Here is a 21,373-nt window from a genome sequence, read left to right on the forward strand (position 1 = left end):
TCACCAATGCACGCACACACACATCCACGTACGCTCACCACACACACACGCAAGCACGCACGCACACAAACACGGGCCAATTAATACAAGCTGTCCGTACACACAGGCAATGTGAAAATAGCTACTGTATTTGAGTAAAGCCAGTCCTCTTACACTCGCTGCTGTATTTAATTATTCCAGAAACTCTTACTAGCGCCTGGTTTTTAGGTAGCTTGGGTTAGAGAGCTGGGGACAGTTGGGATTGATTCGATGACACCACCTGAAAGCACCAGGGAGAGTCACAGTGTGTTGTGCTGAGAAGCGCATCCTCTTTGTGTCCAACTCCATCACAGCTGTGGATGTCTCTGTTCGCCTGGTCTGATGCATGAATGATGAATCTCAACAATTCAGAATGGGATTTTGAGGGCTACATTCAGGCCTGTGTACTCAGTTTGTGTGAGAGAGAGGGAGGAAGAGAGAGAGAGAGAGAGAGAAGGAGAGAGACATAGAAAGAGAGAATTTAAGGCCTGGGGTGGTGGGTGGTGTGAGAGAGAGAGACAGACAGAAAGAGAGAGAGGAGGAGAGAGAGTGAAATGCCTGGGGTGGTGGGTGAAAAGAGAGAGAGACAGAGAGAGAGAGAGAGAGAGAGAGAGAGAGAGAGAGAGAGAGAGAGAGGCCTGGGCGGTGACAGAGAGAGAGAGAGGGGGGGGGAGATGATAGGGCTGTGGTCTCCATGCCGCCCAGCCAGGCCTCTGAGGCCTCCTGTTCATACAGCTGATGAAGGACCATTCAGGATGTCATGACTGGGGCCTTGTTTGATCCTGCTCATGCTGTTGTTGTGGCTGCATGGGGTTCCCTCCATCCCCCCCCACCACCACCACCTCTCTCGATGTAAACACACACACACGCACACACACAACAACACACATCCACATGCACATGCATCCGTGTGCCCACACACACCACAAAAACACTGATACATTAATGGGCGGGTGTGTGGGACAAAGAGGCTCTCTGATTGGCCCTACGCTCTATAAGGGCTCTGTTGACTGTTGCAGCTGAATTGACCTTCCCAGAGTGAAAATACAGTTACCGTAACTCAATGTCTAAACTTCCAACTAATCACAGCTCTCTCTGTCTCTCTCTCTGTGTATCTCTTTCTCTCTCTGTGTCTCTCTCTCTCTGTCTCTCTCTCTGTGTATCTCTTTTCTCTCTGTGTCTCTCTCTCTCTCTGTGTCTCTCTCTGTGTCTCTCTCTCTGTCTCTCTCTGTGTGTATCTCTTTCTCTCTCTGTGTCTCTCTCTTTGTCTCTCTCTCTCTCGATGTCACACATACTCTCTCACACACTTGTACGCACACACACACACACACACACAGGCACATAAACATACGCATACAGAGATCTCCTCTTCACTTCATACCTTGATAAGTGAGTGGTGTTTGAGTCCTGAAGTTTTAATGAGATTATCATAAAACCACCAAACCAAAACGATGTGCTGAAGGCATCAGGAATCTTGTGACGAGTGTGTTTGTCTCTCGTTGTTTCTGTAATGCAGGTCATGAATCTCTCCTCAGCTCATTAACGAGCCTCTTCTTCTCCATCTCCCAGATTAGCTTCAACATTAAGTTCAGCGCTGTGCCAACAGTGCTCATCTTAATCAGCACTTTACTATTTGCGATAAACAAGGTTTAACTGACACAAACACATCTAATTGATGAGGAATGTGCACTCTGTTTTTCAAAGTTTTTCCTATTTGGGGATTTGTGAAGATCTACATACCTTTGTTCCAGCTGTCCTGCTGATGAGTAAAAACTTGACTGTCAATGAGGAGAAAGTACATGAACACAGGAAAGGTGAAACCACAGACAGACAGACAGACAGACAGACAGACAGCTGACGTTATTGGTTCTCTAAGATCAGTGTTTGACATCACATCCTGTGTTTGCAGTTTTGACCCGGCTGATTTCCGACCTGCAGTCCTTCCTGGCAGTGCTGGACAGTGAGAACCTCAGCTACATCGCTCAGGCCCAGAAGAAGTCCATCTCTGAGCTGGTTTCCAAGCTACAGGATACTCCTGGTAAGTTACAGTTGGCCAACAACATACTGTAGCAGCATTGACACTCATAGCTAGGACACCACTACAATAGGCCAATAAACAGAAGCACAGGACACTCCTGGTAAGTTACTGTTGGCCAACAACATACAATAGCAGCATTGAGACTCAGAAACTCATAGCCACGGAATACTAATACAGCAGGCCAGCAACAGAAGTACAGGACACTTCTGGTAAGTTACAGTTGGCCAACAACATACTGTAGCAGCATTGACACTCATAGCTAGGACACCACTACAATAGGCCAATAAACGGAAGCACAGGACACTCCTGGTAAGTTACTGTTGGCCAACAACATACAATAGCAGCATTGAGACTCAGAAACTCATAGCCACGGAATACTAATACAGCAGGCCAGCAACAGAAGTACAGGACACTTCTGGTAAGTTACAGTTGGCCAACAACATACTGTAGCAGCATTGACACTCATAGCTAGGACACCACTACAATAGGCCAATAAACAGAAGCACAGGACACTCCTGGTAAGTTACTGTTGGCCAACAACATACAATAGCAGCATTGAGACTCAGAAACTCATAGCCACGGAATACTAATACAGCAGGCCAGCAACAGAAGTACAGGACACTCCTGGTAAGTTACTGTTGGCCACCTTACAGCTACCTCAAATCCCTGTTGCTCATATTTTCCAGTGGAGGATGCTGAGTACATGATCATGAGCTGTCCGTCAGGGGCTCCAGCCAATGATCTCAGGGACACCCCCACAGACCCCGCCCCCACCCAGGAGCTGTCCTCCTTTACACGGAAAGGGGTGAGTCTCCACTTCCTGCTCTGTCATGTCAACTTCCTGTTCTGTCATGTCAACTTCCCGTTCTGTCCTGCAAACCCGTGTTTCTCAGCCTATGAGTCGACGGACCAGAATTTGTCCCAAGGATGAAGATCACGGAGATGTTTGACTAAAAAAGCACAGAGTACATCAGTGTAGGCTACAGTCCAAACTGGATGGTCCCCAAGAAAACAAAGACACCATCAAGACAATGAATTTACTGTATCCCTGTGACAAAGCCACAACATCTATCGTTAGATTATCTGAGGATGATATGCTCAGTGCTACCTCTCTCAATATCTCCCTCACACACCCCAGCAAGGTAAAGAGCTGCCTTAATCTGTAGATGGACTGGAGAGAGATGGTTCTAAGTGGAGTAAAGAGAAGCTGACAACCACAAGTCACAGACAGTGAGGCCTGTCTTCAGACCTGAGGGGACCAGAGAGAGAGGCTGAGAGAGAGAAAGAAAGTTATAGGGAGGAAAGAGAGAGTAGAAAGAAGAGAGAGTTACAAGGAGGCAAGATGGAGAGAGAGAGAGAAAGAGAGAAAGTTATCATAAGGCAAGAGAGAGTAGAAAGGAGAGAGAGATTGTAGTAGGAAGGCGTTGTAGCTCATGTCATGGTTTATTTTCAGGTCACAGCCTCCCGCCACCAGCCTGCTCCCCGAACCATAATGACAAGGCAGGGAGTCGTGGCCGTACGGCTGGATCAGCCGGGATAGGGGGAGAGGGGGTGGGTGGGGGAGGAGGGGGAGGAGAGGGAGCAAGAGAAGAGGGGTTGTGATGTGGCTGGCTAATGACAGGCCCTCTGTCCTGCTGAGGTCTGGGGGGGTCCAGCCATATGGTGGGGAACTGTGGGGGTCAGGGGTCAAACTCCTGCCGTTAACAAGGGCTTTTCAAGTGGCCGGGTGTCGTATACGCACACACACACACACACACACAGACACACACTGGTTCTCCTGTGTGCCGCTCTGCTCTATCCAAGTTAGCTAAACAGTCAGTCCATTAACAAATGATCTCGCATTCACACACACACACACACACATATATACACACCGGTTCTCCTGTGTTTTGTTCTACTCTGTGAGAGTAACTCCCCCCCGCCTCCCCCCCCCCCCTCCAGCAGCACCAGTATCATGGGAGTTGTAATTATTGTCACTCAGGATTTCAAAGAGAGGAGAGGACAGTTGGGAAGGAAGGCAGGAGGGCAGCTGTATCTACCAACAGGAAATGTTGTGTATATGAGAGAGGCCATCTCTTCCTCATCTGTAACGCCATTGGCTGAGAGTGAGCCGGCGAAAGGAAGTGGACGTGATTACATCTGGTGTACGTGATGGAGTGATAGAACACCCACATGGAAGGAGAGGGGGAAGGAGAGAGGACAAACTGTGCCAGGCAGACAGAGACCCTCGGGGATCGGAGCTCACAAACACACGCACTCACACAGACACACACAGACGCACACAGACGCACACAGACGCACACACACACACACAGACGCACACACACACACACACGGGGAGCACGAGTCAGAAGCCCTCGGAGACCTCGCAGCTCAACAGCAGCCTTCCGCTGTCGACACACGCAGACGCTGGAATAACTACTGAGAAAAACACACCGACACACACACACACAGACACACACAGACACACACACTCAGACACACACATACACAGACCCTCAGCCCCAGAATAAATGGCCCTTATGAGGGGACCCCGTGAGAGGTAGCAGCTATGTTTACAGTTTGAAATCCTGCCAGATATTCTCTCTGTAATTCACTCAAGACCTTTATTCATTCCAGCAGCCGTTTGAGTTTGTGTAGCAACAATGGGCTTTAGGAAGCTCTGTACTCGAAGCAGGCAGCTCAGAAGTGGCTGGAGGTCAGACCACACGGGGAATGACTGCAGATGATCTGAAGGTCGTCGTCCTATATAGAGGCATGATGATGATGATGATGCTGGTAACGATGATGATATCTCTCTTTTTCTTTCTCCAGCTCCCTCATTTTCCCACCTCCCTACCCTCTCCTTGCCTTTTTTCTCTCTAAGACCTCTCTCTCTCTCTCTCTCTCTCTCTCTCTCTCTCTCTCTCTCTCTCTGTCTCTGTCTCTTTCTCTCCCTCTCTCCCTCTCTCTGTCTCTCTCTCTCTCTCTCCCTCTCTCTCTCTCTCTCTCTCTCTCTCTCTCTCTTTCTCTCTCTGTCTCTCTCTGTCTCTCTGTCTCTCTCTCTATCTCTTTCTGATGCCTGTAAAGAGGGAAGAATGTGCAGCAGAGGACGTTTACAAGCGGCCCTGATGTCTCCTACTGTTTCATGGTTTCAGCTGGCCTTTCTTTGTTTTTTTCCTTTCTTTTTTTCTTTCTCTTTCTCATCCTACTGTTCCCAGTTTACCTCCTTCTCTCTCTCTCTCTCTCTCTCTCTCTCTCTCTCTCTCTCTCTCTCTCTCTCTCTCTCTCTCTCTCTCTCTCTCTCTCTCTCTCTCTCTCTCTCTCTCTCTCTCTCTCTCTCTCTCTCTCTCTCTCTCTCTCTCTCTCTCTGTCTCTGTCTCTTTCTCTCCCTCTCTCCCTCTCTCTCTCTCTCTCTCTCTCTCTCTCTCTCTCTCTCTCTCTCCCGTTTCTCTCTCGCCCTGTTTTTTAAAACAACACTCTCCCCCTCCTCCTTCTTTTTGCATGAGTCCTGCTTGACCTTCTCTCTGCTCTGACCGGTTAAAGTGTGTGTTGCGTGCAGCTGACCTCAGTCTGGCTCTCTGACCTCGACTATTACAGTCTGGCTCTCTCCCTGGTGTACTTTAACAGAGGATATGAGCTGACCAGCTGGTCTTAGCGCATGATGTCGATGACATGAACTGTGAGGACACACACACACACACTCTATCATGATGGCTACTACCTGTTGTAAAGATTATGACTTCTTGTTTGTCAGATCTATGGCCCTGTAGTCCCGCCCCACCCCCCTGGCGGTCTGGATGACAGCTGCTATGAGGAGGCGGAGCCCTTCGTTCCAGACAGTCAGCACGCAGGTACCTAACACACACACACAAACACACTAGAACTAGATAGGAGATAAGCTAAAGAATGTGACCTGTGTGTGTGTGTGTTTCTGCATGTGTGTGTGTGCACGTGTGTCTCTTTCAGACAAAGCAGACTCAGACAGCAGTCACTACGAGTCGTATGGAGAAGAGGAGGAAGAGGAGGAGTTTGTGAAAGACAGGGCCCACTACATCCAATGGAGTGCCTCCCAGCCCTGTCTAAGGCCCGCCCCCGAGTCCCGTATCTGTGGTTACCTGTGGAGGAAGAAGTGGCTGGGCCAGTGGACCAAGCAGCTGTTCCTCATACGCAACAGCTCCCTGGTGGTGAGTCATGCCCCAGGGATCTGAACCAGGTCCCCTTCGGTACCACGATACCAAGAGGCCTTCGGGCTCAAGTCAGTGAACGGTTGCCTTGTGAGGTTTCAAGCCTCAGAGAACAGATCGTAGTGCAACTCTCTCCATCCATCTCTGTCACTGAGACAGGCAGTATGCTACTGTATCTCTGACCTTCCCTGTCCCCCCCCCCACCACCACCTCCTCCTCTCCTCAGTGCTACAAATGTGCCAAGGACTTGCAACCCCAGCTGGAGCTGAACCTGCAAGGGTGTCAGGTGGTCTACAAGTCCAAGCACAACAAGAAGATGCAGCACGAGCTGAAAGTGGTTGCCGGGGCCGACACGGTGGTGATGGGCTTCAACAGCTGCCAACAGGCCGAGGACTGGAGGAAGGTAAGAGCCAGGGTGTGGGACCATGGACAGGCAGGCAGACAGACAGACAGGCAGGTAGACAGACAGGCAGGTAGACAGACAGGCGGACAGGCAGGCAGGCAGGCAAGGTAGACAGGCAGACAGGCAGACAGACAGACAGACGAGAAACAGGCAGGCAGGCAGGCAGGCAGGTAGACAGGCAGGAAGACAGACAGGCAGGCAGGCAGGTAGACAGGCAGGAAGACAGACAGGCAGGCAGGCAGGTAGACAGGCAGGAAGACAGACAGGCAGGCAGAGGGGAAGGAGTGGTTCTAAACTCCTTGGTTTAGAACATGGCATGAAACTACAGACAGGCTTGGAGGGAGGATGGGGATGGGGAGGGGTAGAGGGAGAGGGAGAGGGGGATGGGGATGGGGAGGGGTAGATAGAGGGAGAGGGGGATGGGGATGGGGAGGGGGAGGGGGAGGGGTAGAGGGAGAGGTGGCGGGGGTGTGGGGGGTATTTTAGGGGTAATGGAGCACATTCGCAGAAGCACACATGGAGGAAGAGATGGAGGAAAATTGGAGGCCAAGACAGTGAGAGAACTTGAGAAGGAGATGAGCTGGAGAGAGACAGACAGGCAGTCCTGACCAGGAGTGGCTGACCGACACTGTGGTAGTTGTGGATTCCCAGTTTCGTTCATTTGTAGATTGGAGAGGACAGAGGGAGGAGCAGGAGGAAATTCCATTCAGAATGGGTAATGCCACGATTGTACAAACAGCCCAACCAGTTGTAGATAAATTCTCTTATCTCACGAGGAAGTATGTTACTGTCGGACCGCATTGGGGACACTGGGAAAACGCCTGTGGAATTCTGTCTTTTCACTATGCTATTATCCTTTTGAAATTTAACCACCAGGATTGGTCCTGTGTATGACTCCTAACCCCTCTGATTGGTTGTCTGGATGATTCTGTAGATCATCGAGGAAGTGAGTGGGTCGGTGTACTGTGAGCTGGAATCCCAGAGCTCCTCGTCGCTGCTGAAGTGTGATAGGCTGGAGTCTTGCAGGGTGAGGCTGGGGTGCGGGCTGGGGTGGGGGCTGGGGTGGGGGCTGGGGTAGGGGCTGAGGTGGGGGCTGAGGTGAGGGATGGGGTTCTGGGGTGTATTTCTGCATCTCTCACACTCTCTTGTTTTCATTTTTGCAGTCAAGCTCGTTCCTTCACACAGACTCAGAGGAGGAGAAGTTGTCCAGCCTGCCCTCTGCCCTCAGCAGTCTGGACATCAAGGAAAAATGTAAGAACAGGCGTCTGTCTGTCCGTCTTCCCCCCTCTCCCCTCTCCCCTCCTCTCCTTTCCTTTCTCCCCTCCCCTCCGCTCCGCTCCGCTCCCCTCCTCTCCTCTCCCCTCCCCTCCTCTCCTCTCCTCTCCTCTCCTCTCCCCTCCTCTCCTCTCCTCTCCCCACCCCTCCTCTCCTCTCCCCTCCCCTCCCCTCCCCTCCCCTCCCCTCCCCACCCCTCCTCTGCCCTCCTCTCCCCTCCTCTCCTTCTCTTCTTCTCTTGCCCCCAACCTAACCAATCCCAGTAAAGAGAACCCACAATTTAGCTTGAACCACTCCTCTGGCCGAAAAGCAATGCTGAAGGAAAGACTACCACAGGAAGAAACAACCTCAGAGTATTGAGATGAACCCCATGAACTCACTCACTCTGAGCCTGAACAACATAAACAAACCCCTCTGTTCTACCTCCCCCCCCCCGTCCACCTAACCCTGGCATGGCAGTCTATCAATACCTCCATCTAGAACAGCCCCATGGGAAATAAAAATGTCATCAGAGCCAGCAGCCTAACACAGACCGCTATTGTTGGCTCATTAGCGTGGTGTAGCTGACAGCAGGCCCGCCACACAGCAGGAGCTGACACAACACTGTGGCACATTGTCAGGGTGGATTCCTGGGGAATTCAATTGTCACCTCTGGCAGCATTCAGCCCTTGGCTCAGACGGGCATAACCTGGGGAAGCACGAGGCTTGTTAAGACATTACACTGTGAGCGTATGCACAAGTAGTGGGGAGTCAGGTGGCTAAGCGGTTAGGGAATCGGGCTAGTAATCTGAAGGTTGCCAGTTCGATTCCTGGCCGTGCAAAATGACGTTGTGTCCTTGGGCAAGGCAATTCACCCTACTTGCCTCGGGGGAATGTCCCTGTACTTACTGTAAGTCGCTCTGGATAAGAGCGTCTGCTAAATGACTAAATGTAGTTAGGATGTTAAGCTTGACGGCTAGAATTCCCATAACCTCTCTCCCTTTGCGTCTCTGATTGGTCTAGGCTACCTGAATGTGCTGATGAGCTGCCAATGGCAGAGCCTGCTGTGTCAGGTGGAGGCGGGGCAGCTGAAGATGTACTGTGACGAGGGCTGTGAGGAGAGCCCCCAGTACACGGTGCAGCTGAGGGGCTGCGAGGTCCGGCCTGGCCCAGACACCCCCAGCTCCTACCGGATCACCCTGCTCCAGCACGGGGACCAGGTGGCGGTGTTGGAGGTACGGGGGTCGGGTGGTGGTGTGGCTGTTGCTGCTGTTGTTTATTGTTTATTGTTAAAAGGATCCCCATTAGCTGTCACCAAGGTGGGACAAGATAATGTTCCTGGGGTCCAACAAAAAGAGAAAAAAAATTAAATTAAATCACTTAACATTGATAATCTAAAAGCAGTAAACATTGTAGACATCATTATAAACATCATCAGAAATTATTCAGAATATGTTGTTGTTGATGTTGTTGATGTTGCTGTTATTGTCTATTTCCTTTTATTGGTCTGTGTCTTTTGAATCAACCACAAGCCAGGCTGGAGTATTTGTGCAGCCAGTTAACCAACATGAGACATTACCGCCGAGTCAAATCGAATCAAATCAAATTAATTTGTAAAGCCAGAGTCCACACCAGGTCGCACTGAGTCTGTCCTCCCTCTTCCCAGGCGAGCTGTGCGGACGAGAAGGAGCGTTGGCTGCAGCTCCTGCAGGATGGCAGCACCTCACAGGGCCCGCCCGACCGCCTCTGTCACCATGACAACACCTCACAGGACCTCGATGCTGGCGGGGCCCTCAGGTGACGAATTTGAAATAATCGCTTTTAATGACGATTACAGGTGCGCACACTTTCGTGTAGCACTTTGTTGGGAGTACGAACTCTTTGAGGGATAGTGCCCGTTTCGTGATGTCAGACTGTTCTGTCTAGGGATGAATCCATTGAATGCATTTTCTCTTTCCAGTGGCCTGAAGACTCGAAGATTCCCCACGTCTAACGCGTACATGGACGACCCCTTTCAGCAGATGAGTGCAACAGTTCATTCGCAACCCATCTACTCCAACAGCTCAATTCTAGAGCACATGGTAAAGTCCAGTCTGGGGGGTTAAATCTGTGATGCAGGAGTTCAGCCTGCTAGTATGTGAGACCAGATGATTATAATATATCAATGTATGTTGTCTTTTCAGTTCCAGAATTCTCATAAGGTTGCCAGGGGCGACTCTGTCTCATCCAGGGATTCCGTCACCTACAGCAACAATGAAATCTTCTCCAATCACAGTGAGTCTTGCTCAATACAATACAATTGAGATTGAAAAGCAATTTATTTTAGACTTTATTAAAACCACTGGCAAAGAGTGCTAGGTCACTCTGGGAACTTAACAACAAAGATGTCAGAGCAGACAACCATTTGCTTCCTCTCCTCTGTTAAAAACATGTGATTTGGGGAAAATTATGTGGCTGCACTTAAGATGTTAATATACCCGTTCTCATGAGTTTTCTCCTTTAAAAATGAAATGTTTTTCCAACATCTGGCTCACATTAGGGAAGTGTCTGTATAATGACATGGTTGTTATAACGTATTCTCTACAGACTTTTCCTACATCTGTACAAACTTTTTTTTATTGCATGGGCTTTGGGCTTTGTGTCAGTGTGATCATTGGTTTAAACACTTCTCTGTTCCTATTCATAACCAATAACCAAATAGAAAATAATAGAAAAAATAGAACAGAAATGGAATAGAAATAGAATAGAAATAGAAAATAACAGAAGAGATTATAAGAGAATGTGACTGCCCTAGAGGCTAAGCAAAGCCGCATCTCCTTTGGCCAACTGCAGTAGGTCTACTTAATGTTCTTCTTTATCCAGCCAGCTTAAGAGTCCCTCTCTGTGTGATGGAGGTTTAGGTTTCTCCCCCTCATATGGTTGGAGCCCGGAGAATTCTGGTGGTTAGCTGGCGTTCCTGGGGTTTGGTTGTAGCACAGTCCTCATAGTATAAAATCCTTTTAAGACTTCTTGAAAAACACTGGATATACAGTAATGTTTTCCTCTCTCCCTGCAAAGCTTCCATAACTATGGAATGTGTCTCCAGTGACTGCAGTTCAAGTTTATGTTTGTGTGTGTGTGTGCGCGTGTGCGTGTGTTCCAGGTACGAAGGTGTGTGGGGTGGAGCGGAGTGTGCAGAAGCTGGACCTGACAGGGAAGAGGAAGGTGCAGTTGAGGGCGGGGTCAGAGATGAACCTTAACACAGCGGGGAAGACAAACAAGCGCACCTCTTTCAGACAGTCACTGGCCTTCTGTACTGAACGGGCACAGGTACGTGACACACACACACACACATACACACACACACACAGGAGGTCAGAAAGATGTTCCTAAACAACCCCACCTAAGGGAGTAATTTTGCCCTTGTCTGAAGTTCCCCGTCCTTGTCTTTGAACCACTTCATGTGGGTGGGGTAGTATTTTGCTGCCACCTACAGTTCACAATATGTATCACAGACTCAAAAACGTCAACAAAATTTCCTGGCCTCCCTCTCCTTCACCTTGATGTAATTACAGAGTATGTGAAATATTCTCCGACTTCAGATAAAGAGAGCTGAGTGGTTAGATCAAAGAGGAGTCTGTAGCTGTCATTACCCTCAGTTACCCTGCCGTGGCCTTCCCTGGAAGACTTTTACGGGCAGGGCTGACTGATCCTCTGTAAACAAACCGAGTATAATGAAACACAAGCTGCATGTCACAGGGCCCATTGTATAGCCAACCCTCCTCCAGCTTTAGATACATGGGGATGTGTGTAGCTCAGCCGAAGTGCATTTGACTGCAGATCAAGATGCCCCATGTTCAATTTCCCCCTGTATGTCGTTTTGGATACAACTGTCTGCTGAATGAATGAATGTCAGGGTTGGTTGTTTCTGAGCTGCCTGGACTCGGCTGAGTTTCCATCACACTTGAATCTGGAATAGCGATGACAGGTCTGGTTGCGATGCCACAAACCCAACTCTGCTTTAAGGAGCCGATAATCATCTCCCTTCTTCGGTGACTCGACTGTGTTTCAATTTTTTCCCCAGGGTGGGTTCTTGACCCCTTTGCTGCGGCGGACAGCGTCTGCGAAGAACTCTCTGAAGAGAGCTCCGTCCTCCATCTTCATAGAGCATGGCAAGGTGTTCCAGAGGAGGAAGGTATGTCTCAGACACAAACACACAGTAACAGGCTGCTGTCGTGTAGAAATATCCTGTCACGCTGGTCTTACTCCACCCCCCTGACCATTTTCCAGAGTTATTTCACAGTGCTTAAAAGCAGTCATATGATGCCACTTTGACATTATCTGTTCTTCACTGTCTCTGTTTGGAGTGGCAATTTGGCGAATTAGCCTAATTATCTTGTAAAGCTGACCTCGTCAGAGTTTTTGCACATTCCCGTGGGGCCACCCTGAGAGAAGAGCGTAGTATGATGAATGATTCATGTTACGGGATGCCTGGCTGATCAATTACCCAATGGTCTTGAATATTTTCTTCTATGGTTTTAGTCAGTAAATTATTCTCATCTGTGATCATCTATTGTCACAGTCTAAGAGTGTTTGTTGTTTTCTCGTTTTGCAGGAGTGGGAGACAAAGGCTTCAGCCTGACTCAGGCTATCTTGTCAACATGGATCATCTTGTGAAGAACTACCTTGTACACATTCCCTGATTTGTCTTAGTATATATTGCACTGAACATAATATTACTGTGCATGTGGAACATGCACACCTCTTTGTATTGTATTTTGGTTTTTGGGTACTTTTGTATTAATTGAATACAGCACCTCAATAATGTAGGAATCTCCTGTCTATTTTCTACTCTTTATATCCTTGTCTTTGTAAATGTCAACCTTCCAAGATGATAATCTTGCTCTTGTAATAGGTCCCTTTTGTCCATTAAAACAGCTGCATTAACAGCAGGAGACACCCGTTATTGTTTTCTCCTGTGATGTTCTGGTGATTCTGGTTCGTGCTTTGTGGAAGCCTGTCTCAGGAATTCAGGGTCGTTTAGGTCTTCAGTTAGAGGAACACCTTTAAATTGTTTTCTCTCTAACGCAAAGTAGCCTATGCATTATTGTAACTATGTAGGCTATGTTTGTGTCCACAATCATCGGAGTGGACATCGCACTGGTCTGACCACTGATTACGATAAACGTACAGTTCATGTAGCCTACAGCACGATGGCATATAAATGACATAGGCTACGCGTTGTGTAGGCTATACAACTTCCTATAACTGAAACAGCATAGTTATTAAGTCAACACCGTGCACATATGTCTGGAAAATAATTTTAATGAAGGGTTTCTAACCATGAACTATCACTGAAATGTTTGGCAAGGCTGAAATATTTAATTTTTGACTGGTCTAAATGTAAATGCGGTCAACCGATAACTGTGGTAAAAAATCAAATACACTAATTATCTAAACATCTTTATTAAAGATTTTCTGTATAAAATAATTTGTGCCTTTTTTAATGTGTATTGTATACTGAAAGATTTGTTTGGATGAGGTTCATATTATGCCAGGATTAAAAAACGAATTTCTATTGCTTCCAGCCAGTCACCTTTCTGTCGCCGTAGACAACCCCCCTGTCAGAACAGGATCCCTGACTTTGTCAACATGGATCGGCTGTCGTTTTGGGGATCCCATGTTGCTAGATAAAAGTATATGTTATGCAGAAATGTATTTCATTAGCTAGCTCCTGTCTATATTGAAAATCGCGATGGACATGTTTAGTAAACTTACGAGTTTATTTCAGCAGGCGTTGGAAACGGTGAGCATTCTTGTTGACACAGTTAGAATAGCTAGTCAGTGTCAATTGTCCTGTCTAGCTTGGCTAGCTATTTAACCTATCTATCCAGCATTTACAGTGACTACATATTACACATTGTTGACATGTTTTCATTGATTGTTCTTGCCATGTTTGACTGTCAAGTGCCTTGACAAATAAAACGTTGTAGCAACAAGTTGCCCGGTGCCCAGAATTACTTAGGTAGCTCTAGGCTAACTGACAACAACTCGACACTACTCTCTACGCGTTAGCTAGCCAGCTAGTTTAGCCAGCAGTGTGGATTTGGCGTTTTTGTCAATGTCTAGCTAGCGAGAATTTCACCAGTTTGGTTCTGCATTTTCCTGTGGGTCATATACAAATAGATATTAATATGAAGGTCGAGAAGATGGTTAATATCAAATGATATTGTTATGAAGAAGTTTTTTTACAATGAGGTCGAGGGCTAGCTATCTTCTTCCCTTGCTGTTGTGCTGGCTCATTTAGCTCACGTGGAACTCCCAGGCACATTCCAACAGGTCGGTTTGGCAGCTGGGGTGGTGGTTGTCCCGGGGTAAATTCGCAGACAGCAGTATGAAGCCTAGGTCATAAACAGTGTCCATATTTCATAGACGGGTCAATGTAACACCCATATTGCATCAAATTGACAGTTTGAGTTGAGAAATTACACCATGTTCCTTGTTCTTTCAGAGAGAGCCCTCTGTTAATCTGTTAGACTCGTTCGTGGACCACTGGAAAGGAATCACCAATTATTACATCGTAACTAATGGTAAGACACTTGCAAATCAAGATAATAATGTTTCCATAAGTAAAACATGTACAATATTTGCTCTTGTATTAACCATTGACACAGACAGTTTTGAGATATCACTCTCACAGTGGAGTAGTGCTTTGCACTTGGCGCCTCTGTATGTGAAAACGATTTCTCCTATTCCTGCACGATTTTTCAAAATGTCTCCGTTTGATCATTCACTCGCATCTGAATCCACTGAGCACGCTTAATATGTTGGTCATGCATCCAAACGGCTTCAGCCGTGAAACAGCCTACTTCTGTAGCAGCTGAGCGTGTATTAAAAGCGTTATGCTGTTCCCGGTTGTTCAGATGAGACTCAGCCTGTGAAGCAGACCGACATCCCCTGGAGGCTGAAGCAGATGTTGGACATCCTGGTGTATGAGGAGGGGGAGCAGGGCCTGGAGGAGACGGGGCCCTGCATGGAGTACCTGCTGCAGCACAAGCTGCTGGAGACACTGTGCACCCTGGGAAAGGCACAGGTTGGGGCGAAACTCTGCTGTGCCCTGTGCTGTTGCCCTACTCTCTCTCTTTGTCTGTGTTTCACTCTCTCTTTGTCTCTCTCGCTCTCGCTCTCACTCTCAATTTCTGTATCTTTTTTTGCTCACACTCACTCACTCACCCACTCTCTCTCTCTCTCTCTCTCTCTCTCTCTCTCTCTCTCTCTCTCTCTCTCTCTCTCTCTCTCTCTCTCTCTCTCTCTCTCACACACACTCACACTCACGCACACACACACACACCTAACACATTACACACACACACCGCACAACCTAACACACACACACACACACAGTAACATATCTCTTACTTTGTTCCCAGTACCCTCCAGGGATGAACCAGCAGGTGCTGATTTTCTTCTCCAAGTTGCTGACTCAGATCCAGAAGCCTGTCCTCCACCTCATCAATATCTACAGGCCAGTGCAGGTAGGCTGCAGTCCTGTACTCAGAGCTGTGTGCAGCTAGTTCAGGTGACATTTAACATTAGATTTGTATTTAGTAGACGCTTTTATCAAAAGTGACCTAGAAGTAATGCATGTAAAAAGTAAAGTGAAAGCTCAAGGATCAGAAGTGCAACAGTATTTTATTAGAGTCGGAGCAGAGATGGAGCAGCCTGAATTTACTAGACACAGCACAAAGTAACCACATGTCGGGACCAGGCACAATGAACAATATCAACATTGCATGCCTGAATAACTCAGTTATTCCAGAAGTACTCCCTACCCCCCCCCCCCCATCCTCAACAATCATCTGACATGTAGTCGCATAGACACGACACCATGTTCTAGAATAACCTGAAGAAAAGTCTGAGTTCCGATCACTTTGATATAATTACTTTAACACATGGATCTGATCTACATCCTCTCTCCTGGTGTGGGTTCAACAGAAGCTCATCCGACTGTGTGGACTTCCTGGTTCCCAGGCAGAGAAGGAGGAGGCTCAGTTCCTATTGGTCGTCTGCTCCAGAATTAAACAGGACCCCTACATCCTCAACTACATTTTAGAGGTGTTTAATGCATGCTCAGGCCTCGGACACACTATTATTAAAACACTTTTACACCTGTTATAGTATATTACACTCCTAAAATCATGTTATGGAGTCATTATTAGGACTTTGACCTTTGCTGTGACTTGTAATCATGCTGTCCTGTCTGTCTCGATCCTGCAGATTACGCAAGACATGCTCTCCAAGAGGTCTAACTCCACCTCTGAGGAGAAAAGTGACGCTTCCAAGGAAGAGACAGTGCCTTCTGACCAATCACCCTCCTCAGCCTCCACCCCAAGCCAATCAGAATCTACAACTCCTAGCCCTGGTCCCACCCCTTCATCTCCCTCCATCCCTCCTCCTGACAACACAGGCCTCATCCATGTTCTGATGCACTTAAGCGGGAGCCAGGTGTGTGTGTGTGTGTGTCAGTGCAAGCTCTCTTACAAACAACCAACAGAAATTCAACAGAAATTCATCTGAGGTTTAAAGTGAATGATGGGCATAGCTCAGTTGTTGTAGAGCGTTTGACTGCAGATCAATTGTGTCGCAGGTTCCAAAATCCCCCTGTACTTTGCTTCGGGGAAAAGCTTCAGCTGCTAAATGAATACATCAAATTACCATAATTTAGTCTTCTTCTGTTGGTCATTGACTCCTCTAGAAAAGTCGAGTGGCCCTGAAGGCCTATGAGAGCCTTCTGCTTCTCACCAGCGTCCAGAGAGAGGAGACCCTGAAGGTTCTGGCTGAGATGACTCCACTCTGCCCCCTGCTGGCCGGGAGGTTGTGTGAGCTCTACAGCCTCATCCCCTCCAGCCTGGACCCAGGGGACATCCTCAGCCTCCCACACACACACTGGAGGTGAGGGGAGGGGGGAGGGGGTAAGGGAGGACTAAAGGAATCAGGGATAGAAGTATAAACAGAGATGTACAGATAAGTGATAAATCTACACTATCTACTATTATGATGTTATTGATGTTTTTCTAAATGTCGTGTTTGTAACTGTTGTTGTTAATGATGTTGTTGCTCCTTAGCACACAGTTTTCCCAGGGCGGTACTGAAGACACTGCGTCATTTCCTGGAAGTGATGTAATGGAGAGATTCTTCTCCTGGCTGGACTACCTGGATCACTTGATGAAGGAGGCACCAAAGGTAAGAAACTCACCATGGTCCTAAAGCACTAAGAATATACATCCTTGTTAACCTTCAGGTATGTTTGTAAAAAAATGGTAAACAGTGGCCCCTTATGGACAGTAGACTAGATGTATTTTGTCCCAAACCTGATAGATCTAAGGCATTTTATGAGGAGGTTGGATCCTGTTTTAACTTGTGTTCTTCTTCCAGATTCTAGCTGTGAAACTGGCCAGTGAGATTCACCAGCAGCTGCTTGTCAACAAACTGCAACCTCAACTGCTGCAAATGTGAGTTGACTCCAGATGAATGCTAATGTAGTTAATAAAGCATAGCTGTACCATGCCTGCTACAAGGGTGTGGACTGACCCAGTCTGTGTCCAATATCATGAGTGTAAACAAACACAGCATTGCTATTGACGGTAAAGTGCGTGTGTGTTTTAGGTCCGAGGCGGGTGTGTTGGTCGGCACGGCGCTGCTGTGTTGCGTTGTGCGTCGCGTCCAGTCCGCCGCCCTGCTGGACGAGCTGGTGAGCTACATCCTGGGCCGTGAGACGGAGGGAGAGCTGCGACTGGACACGGAAACCCACGTCCTGCGCTACCACCTCATAGAGCACTGTGACCACATCTCTGATGAGGTAGGGCGTGGCCATGGCTGTGCTGGGTGTGGCTCAGTGGGAGAGCATTTCACTCTGTTAGTTAAGTGATCCCATCTATGATGGAAAGCTATGGCTTAGGCTAAAGTCAAAGCTAGGCTAAGGCTAAGGCTAAGGCTAGGCTAAGGCTAAGGCTAAGGCTAAGGCTAAGGCTAAGGCTAAGGCTAAGGCTAAAGATAGGTCAGGCTAAGTTAGAGTGCCGCTAAGGTAGAAACGCGCTATAGAAATGCAGTCCATTTAGGTTAGGCTCGTAGGCTAAGTCTAGACTTAGTCTGAAGCTAGGGTGACGCTAAGCTAGGCTTTTCTGTGCTCAGTTGGCTTGTCGCCCTCTCAGCAGCAGTCTGAAGTTGGGATCCTCTAGCTGCGGCAGCGGAGCATGAGCGCATTTAATCCCTTAAATCCAGGATTGAAGAGAGACGACGAGGACAAACATTTCTTCACAGAGAACAGCTTCTGACTGCCCCCCCCCCCCCCCCCCCCATGCATACTCTCATCTGAATGACTGAATTCAACCTCCCAAAATATCTCTCTCCCCCTCCGTCCCTCCCTCTCTTTCCTAGATCAGCATCATCAGCATGCGTCTGTTCGAGGAGCTGCTTCAGAAGCCTCAGCGGGACATCCTGTCCAACCTGGTGCTGAGGAACCTGGAGGGTCGCTGCTACACCACACACACACCCGGGGACGACCGCCATCACCAGTACGAGGCTCTGGAGGACAGCGAGTGAGTTCACGTCCGCAATGTCACGTGTGGGGTCAGGTGGCTGAGCGGTGAGGGAGTCGGGCTATTAATCACCCTACTTGCCTCGGGGAGAATGTCCCTGTGCTTACTGTAAGTCGCTCTGGATAAGAGCGTCTGCTAAATGACTAAATGTAAACGTGTGTTAAAAGAGGCTGGGCGTTCTCCTCAGTGTGAAGAATCTTTCTGTGTGTGTGTGTGTGTGTCCAGAGAGCTGGAGGAGGACCCGTTCTTCACAGACAGCCTGTACCCTGACAGTGACTTCTGTCCAGACCAACTGTCCCAGCGCACCCCCTCTCTCTCAGGAGAACCCCCCCACAACCAGGCAGCTGACAGTGTCAACAGGTACATCCACAGGGTGCTCCGCCACCAGGGTTGATGATACTGGGATATCACTAGTTGATGGTGACTAGAGTGTGTGTGTGTGTGCTACAGTTTCCTGTGCCTGGTCCCTCAGGAAGCTAAGTCTTCCCACCTCCTCCAGGGCGCAGGATACAACACCTACGTTCATGACGCTCACAAACTGGTGAGCACGTTTCCGAATTCGTACGACAGAGTGACACTAGTATAATGTTCCTTTGTGCATTACTTTCCACGTTGTTTTGAGACCTTACTTTTTGCTCCCTGCCTAGTTGAGAGATTGCACAGCACTCTCGCAGGGCTGGGATTGGCCAGAAACCCCTATCCAGTCCGATTCATCTGCAGTGAGTTCAGACTTCTTTGAGGGACACTTTCTGAAAGTCCTGTTTGACAGGATTGGCCGGATCCTAGAGCAGGTATGCTGTCTTGACTTGTGTACGATCTGCTGGTGTTGAGGGAGGTCACCTTGGTCTCATGACCTCAACGCATTCAATTCTGTTAGTGTGGTTTGAATAATGTTCTCTTTTTCTCCACCAACCCTCTCTTGCTCGCTCCATCTCCTTCCTCTCTCTTCACCCCCCCCCCCCCCCCCCCTCCAGCCGTATGAGTTGAACCTGCAGGTGACGTCGGTGCTGTCCAGGCTGAGCGTGTTCCCTCACCCCCTCCTCCACGAGTACCTTCTGGACCCCTACATCAGCCTGGCCCCCGAAGCCCGCTCGCTCTTCTCTGTCCTCATCAGGGTAACGTGATATCCCCGTCCACATTCCTCTGCCTCGCTACCTTACTCCTCCCTCTCCCTCTCTTGTCCCTCTCACACGCTTTTCTGACCTGGTCAGGGTGATAACGCCAGCCACATTCCTCTGCCTCGCTACACTTGTTTCTCTCACTCCTTTGCCTTCCTAAGACAACACCACTACCCAATCACCTCTCTCTCTCTCTCTCTCTCTCTCTCTCTCTCTCTCTCTGTGTTCTCTTTCAATCACTCTTCTGCCTTCATCAGATAACACCTCCACCCACCCACTTTCTCTCCCTCTCCTCCTCCTCTCTCCCTTTCCAACCGGCAATAACAATGCCGTCTGTGTTTGTTGCTGATGTTTCAGCGGGCCTTCGTGTGTCTCTGACCGCGCTGAGTGTTCTCTGTGTGTGAGTCTCTGAGTGTTCTCTGTGTGTGTGTGTCTCTGAGTGTTCTCTCTGTGTGTGTGAAGGTGATAGGAGAGCTGATGCAGAGGATCCAGCTGGTCCCGAACGTGACGGAGAAGCTGGTCCAGGTCCGGGGACAGCTAATGGGCCTGGAGGCAGAGACCGGGTCAGTAGTCAACAAAACTCTCTCCTGGTGTCTTCTTGGGCCTCCATCGTACAGACCAACCAGATAAGACCGTGGTCGAGCGAGTGTTATTTCATTAGCAGCTGTAGGGCACTAAATATGTATATATCACAAATCTGGCTGTCTTCAATCATATGATGAACCTCTCATTTGATCATGTGTGTGTGTGTGTGTGTGTGTGTTTCAGTGTGGATCACGTGACCCTACTGAAGGGAGTGATCGTTCTAGAAGAGTTCTGCAAAGAACTGGCAGCCATTGCCTTCGTTAAACTGCCCAGCGCCTCATACTGATCCTGGACAACTGGATAATCTTAACATGAAACAGTGGTGTCCACAGATACTTCACCCAGAACACTACGATGATAACGTGGACTCTTCAACAGAACACACAACAGCACATCCAGAACAGTCATCTCGATGGATTGTCCAGCGCTTCTAGAACCTTCTAGAACACTCTACTTCTCAATAGTGTGGATCTGAGGGGACTCGGATAGACATAATGTTTCTTTTGAATATGAGAAACTTCTTCCATGTCTGCTTTGTGAAACATGAAGGTGTTTTGATGTAGCCTTCGTGATGACAGACGGGTTGGTTCTGGACAAGACTACTGTCTTTGGACGGTACTAGAAAGCTTTTTATTGCATCAGTTGCACAAGTACTCTCTATACAATTAAGAGGACTGAGTTAAACTACAAAGATTGTCGACTATGACTACTGGTACTTTTCAGGATAGAAGAGACTTTAAAAGACAACCTTGCACATCTCTATTTAAAGTTTATTGTGAAGTCCTAGATGTTTTAATTATCTTTTTATTTTGACTTTAATCTTGTGTTTTTCATAGTAACTATGCAAATAATATTTTATTTATCTTAACCTGAATAATCGCTCCACCTCGTTGCCTGAGAGCCCGTACATGCAGTAGACCAGTGTGAAGCCAGACTCAGAGAGAAGATGCCTGTGTTCATGTGTAGTTCCTGTCCGTGTCTGTCCTCTGATGTGAGCTGGTCTGTGTTCCCCTCCTAAGCTCAGACGGGGGCTGGAACAACCACTCACATTCGATCTTTAAAGCATGCTCCAGTTTTCCAGAGAGTTGTAGCTGTACATTTTCAACTCATCAAATACAATCATGTGAGTGTGACATCACAGAGACGTGTCAGTTGAGACACTATAAAACATCTACTTTGATTTGGGCTATTGTTTATTATTGGATTGTTACTGG

At 48.2% G+C, this 21,373-nt stretch overlaps 2 protein-coding genes across 2 annotated transcripts in view; both read left to right on the forward strand.

Annotated features, from left to right (window-relative positions):
• The window catches only part of si:dkey-220o5.5 (actin filament-associated protein 1-like 2), a 13,717-nt gene extending 371 nt beyond the window's left edge, over positions 1–13,346 (forward strand). Inside the window, exons 2-15 of the mRNA XM_062454064.1 lie at positions 1,928–2,056; positions 2,743–2,861; positions 5,793–5,889; positions 6,005–6,222; positions 6,449–6,625; positions 7,560–7,652; positions 7,789–7,876; positions 8,903–9,114; positions 9,546–9,676; positions 9,840–9,960; positions 10,063–10,153; positions 11,022–11,188; positions 11,943–12,053; positions 12,474–13,346. Of these exons, the coding sequence (XP_062310048.1) occupies positions 1,928–2,056; positions 2,743–2,861; positions 5,793–5,889; positions 6,005–6,222; positions 6,449–6,625; positions 7,560–7,652; positions 7,789–7,876; positions 8,903–9,114; positions 9,546–9,676; positions 9,840–9,960; positions 10,063–10,153; positions 11,022–11,188; positions 11,943–12,053; positions 12,474–12,500 (1,781 nt within the window). The 3' untranslated portion in view covers positions 12,501–13,346. The remainder of the gene's footprint in view (positions 1–1,927; positions 2,057–2,742; positions 2,862–5,792; positions 5,890–6,004; positions 6,223–6,448; positions 6,626–7,559; positions 7,653–7,788; positions 7,877–8,902; positions 9,115–9,545; positions 9,677–9,839; positions 9,961–10,062; positions 10,154–11,021; positions 11,189–11,942; positions 12,054–12,473) is intronic.
• Positions 13,347–13,468: 122 nt separating this feature from the next.
• On the forward strand, positions 13,469–21,339 carry fhip2b (FHF complex subunit HOOK interacting protein 2B). The gene is made up of 17 exons (XM_062454800.1): positions 13,469–13,664; positions 14,370–14,448; positions 14,782–14,951; positions 15,289–15,393; positions 15,854–15,973; positions 16,136–16,363; positions 16,614–16,810; positions 16,984–17,101; positions 17,294–17,370; positions 17,525–17,717; positions 18,296–18,456; positions 18,682–18,816; positions 18,907–18,997; positions 19,104–19,247; positions 19,431–19,571; positions 20,037–20,137; positions 20,343–21,339. Exons 1-17 carry the CDS (start codon positions 13,614–13,616, stop codon positions 20,443–20,445), a joined length of 2,214 nt encoding a protein of 737 aa, XP_062310784.1. The 5' UTR covers positions 13,469–13,613; the 3' UTR covers positions 20,446–21,339.
• The last annotated feature ends 34 nt before the right edge of the window (positions 21,340–21,373 follow it).

The sequence above is a fragment of the Osmerus eperlanus genome, chromosome 28, assembly GCF_963692335.1.
Source record: "Osmerus eperlanus chromosome 28, fOsmEpe2.1, whole genome shotgun sequence".
Classification (NCBI taxonomy): domain Eukaryota; kingdom Metazoa; phylum Chordata; class Actinopteri; order Osmeriformes; family Osmeridae; genus Osmerus; species Osmerus eperlanus.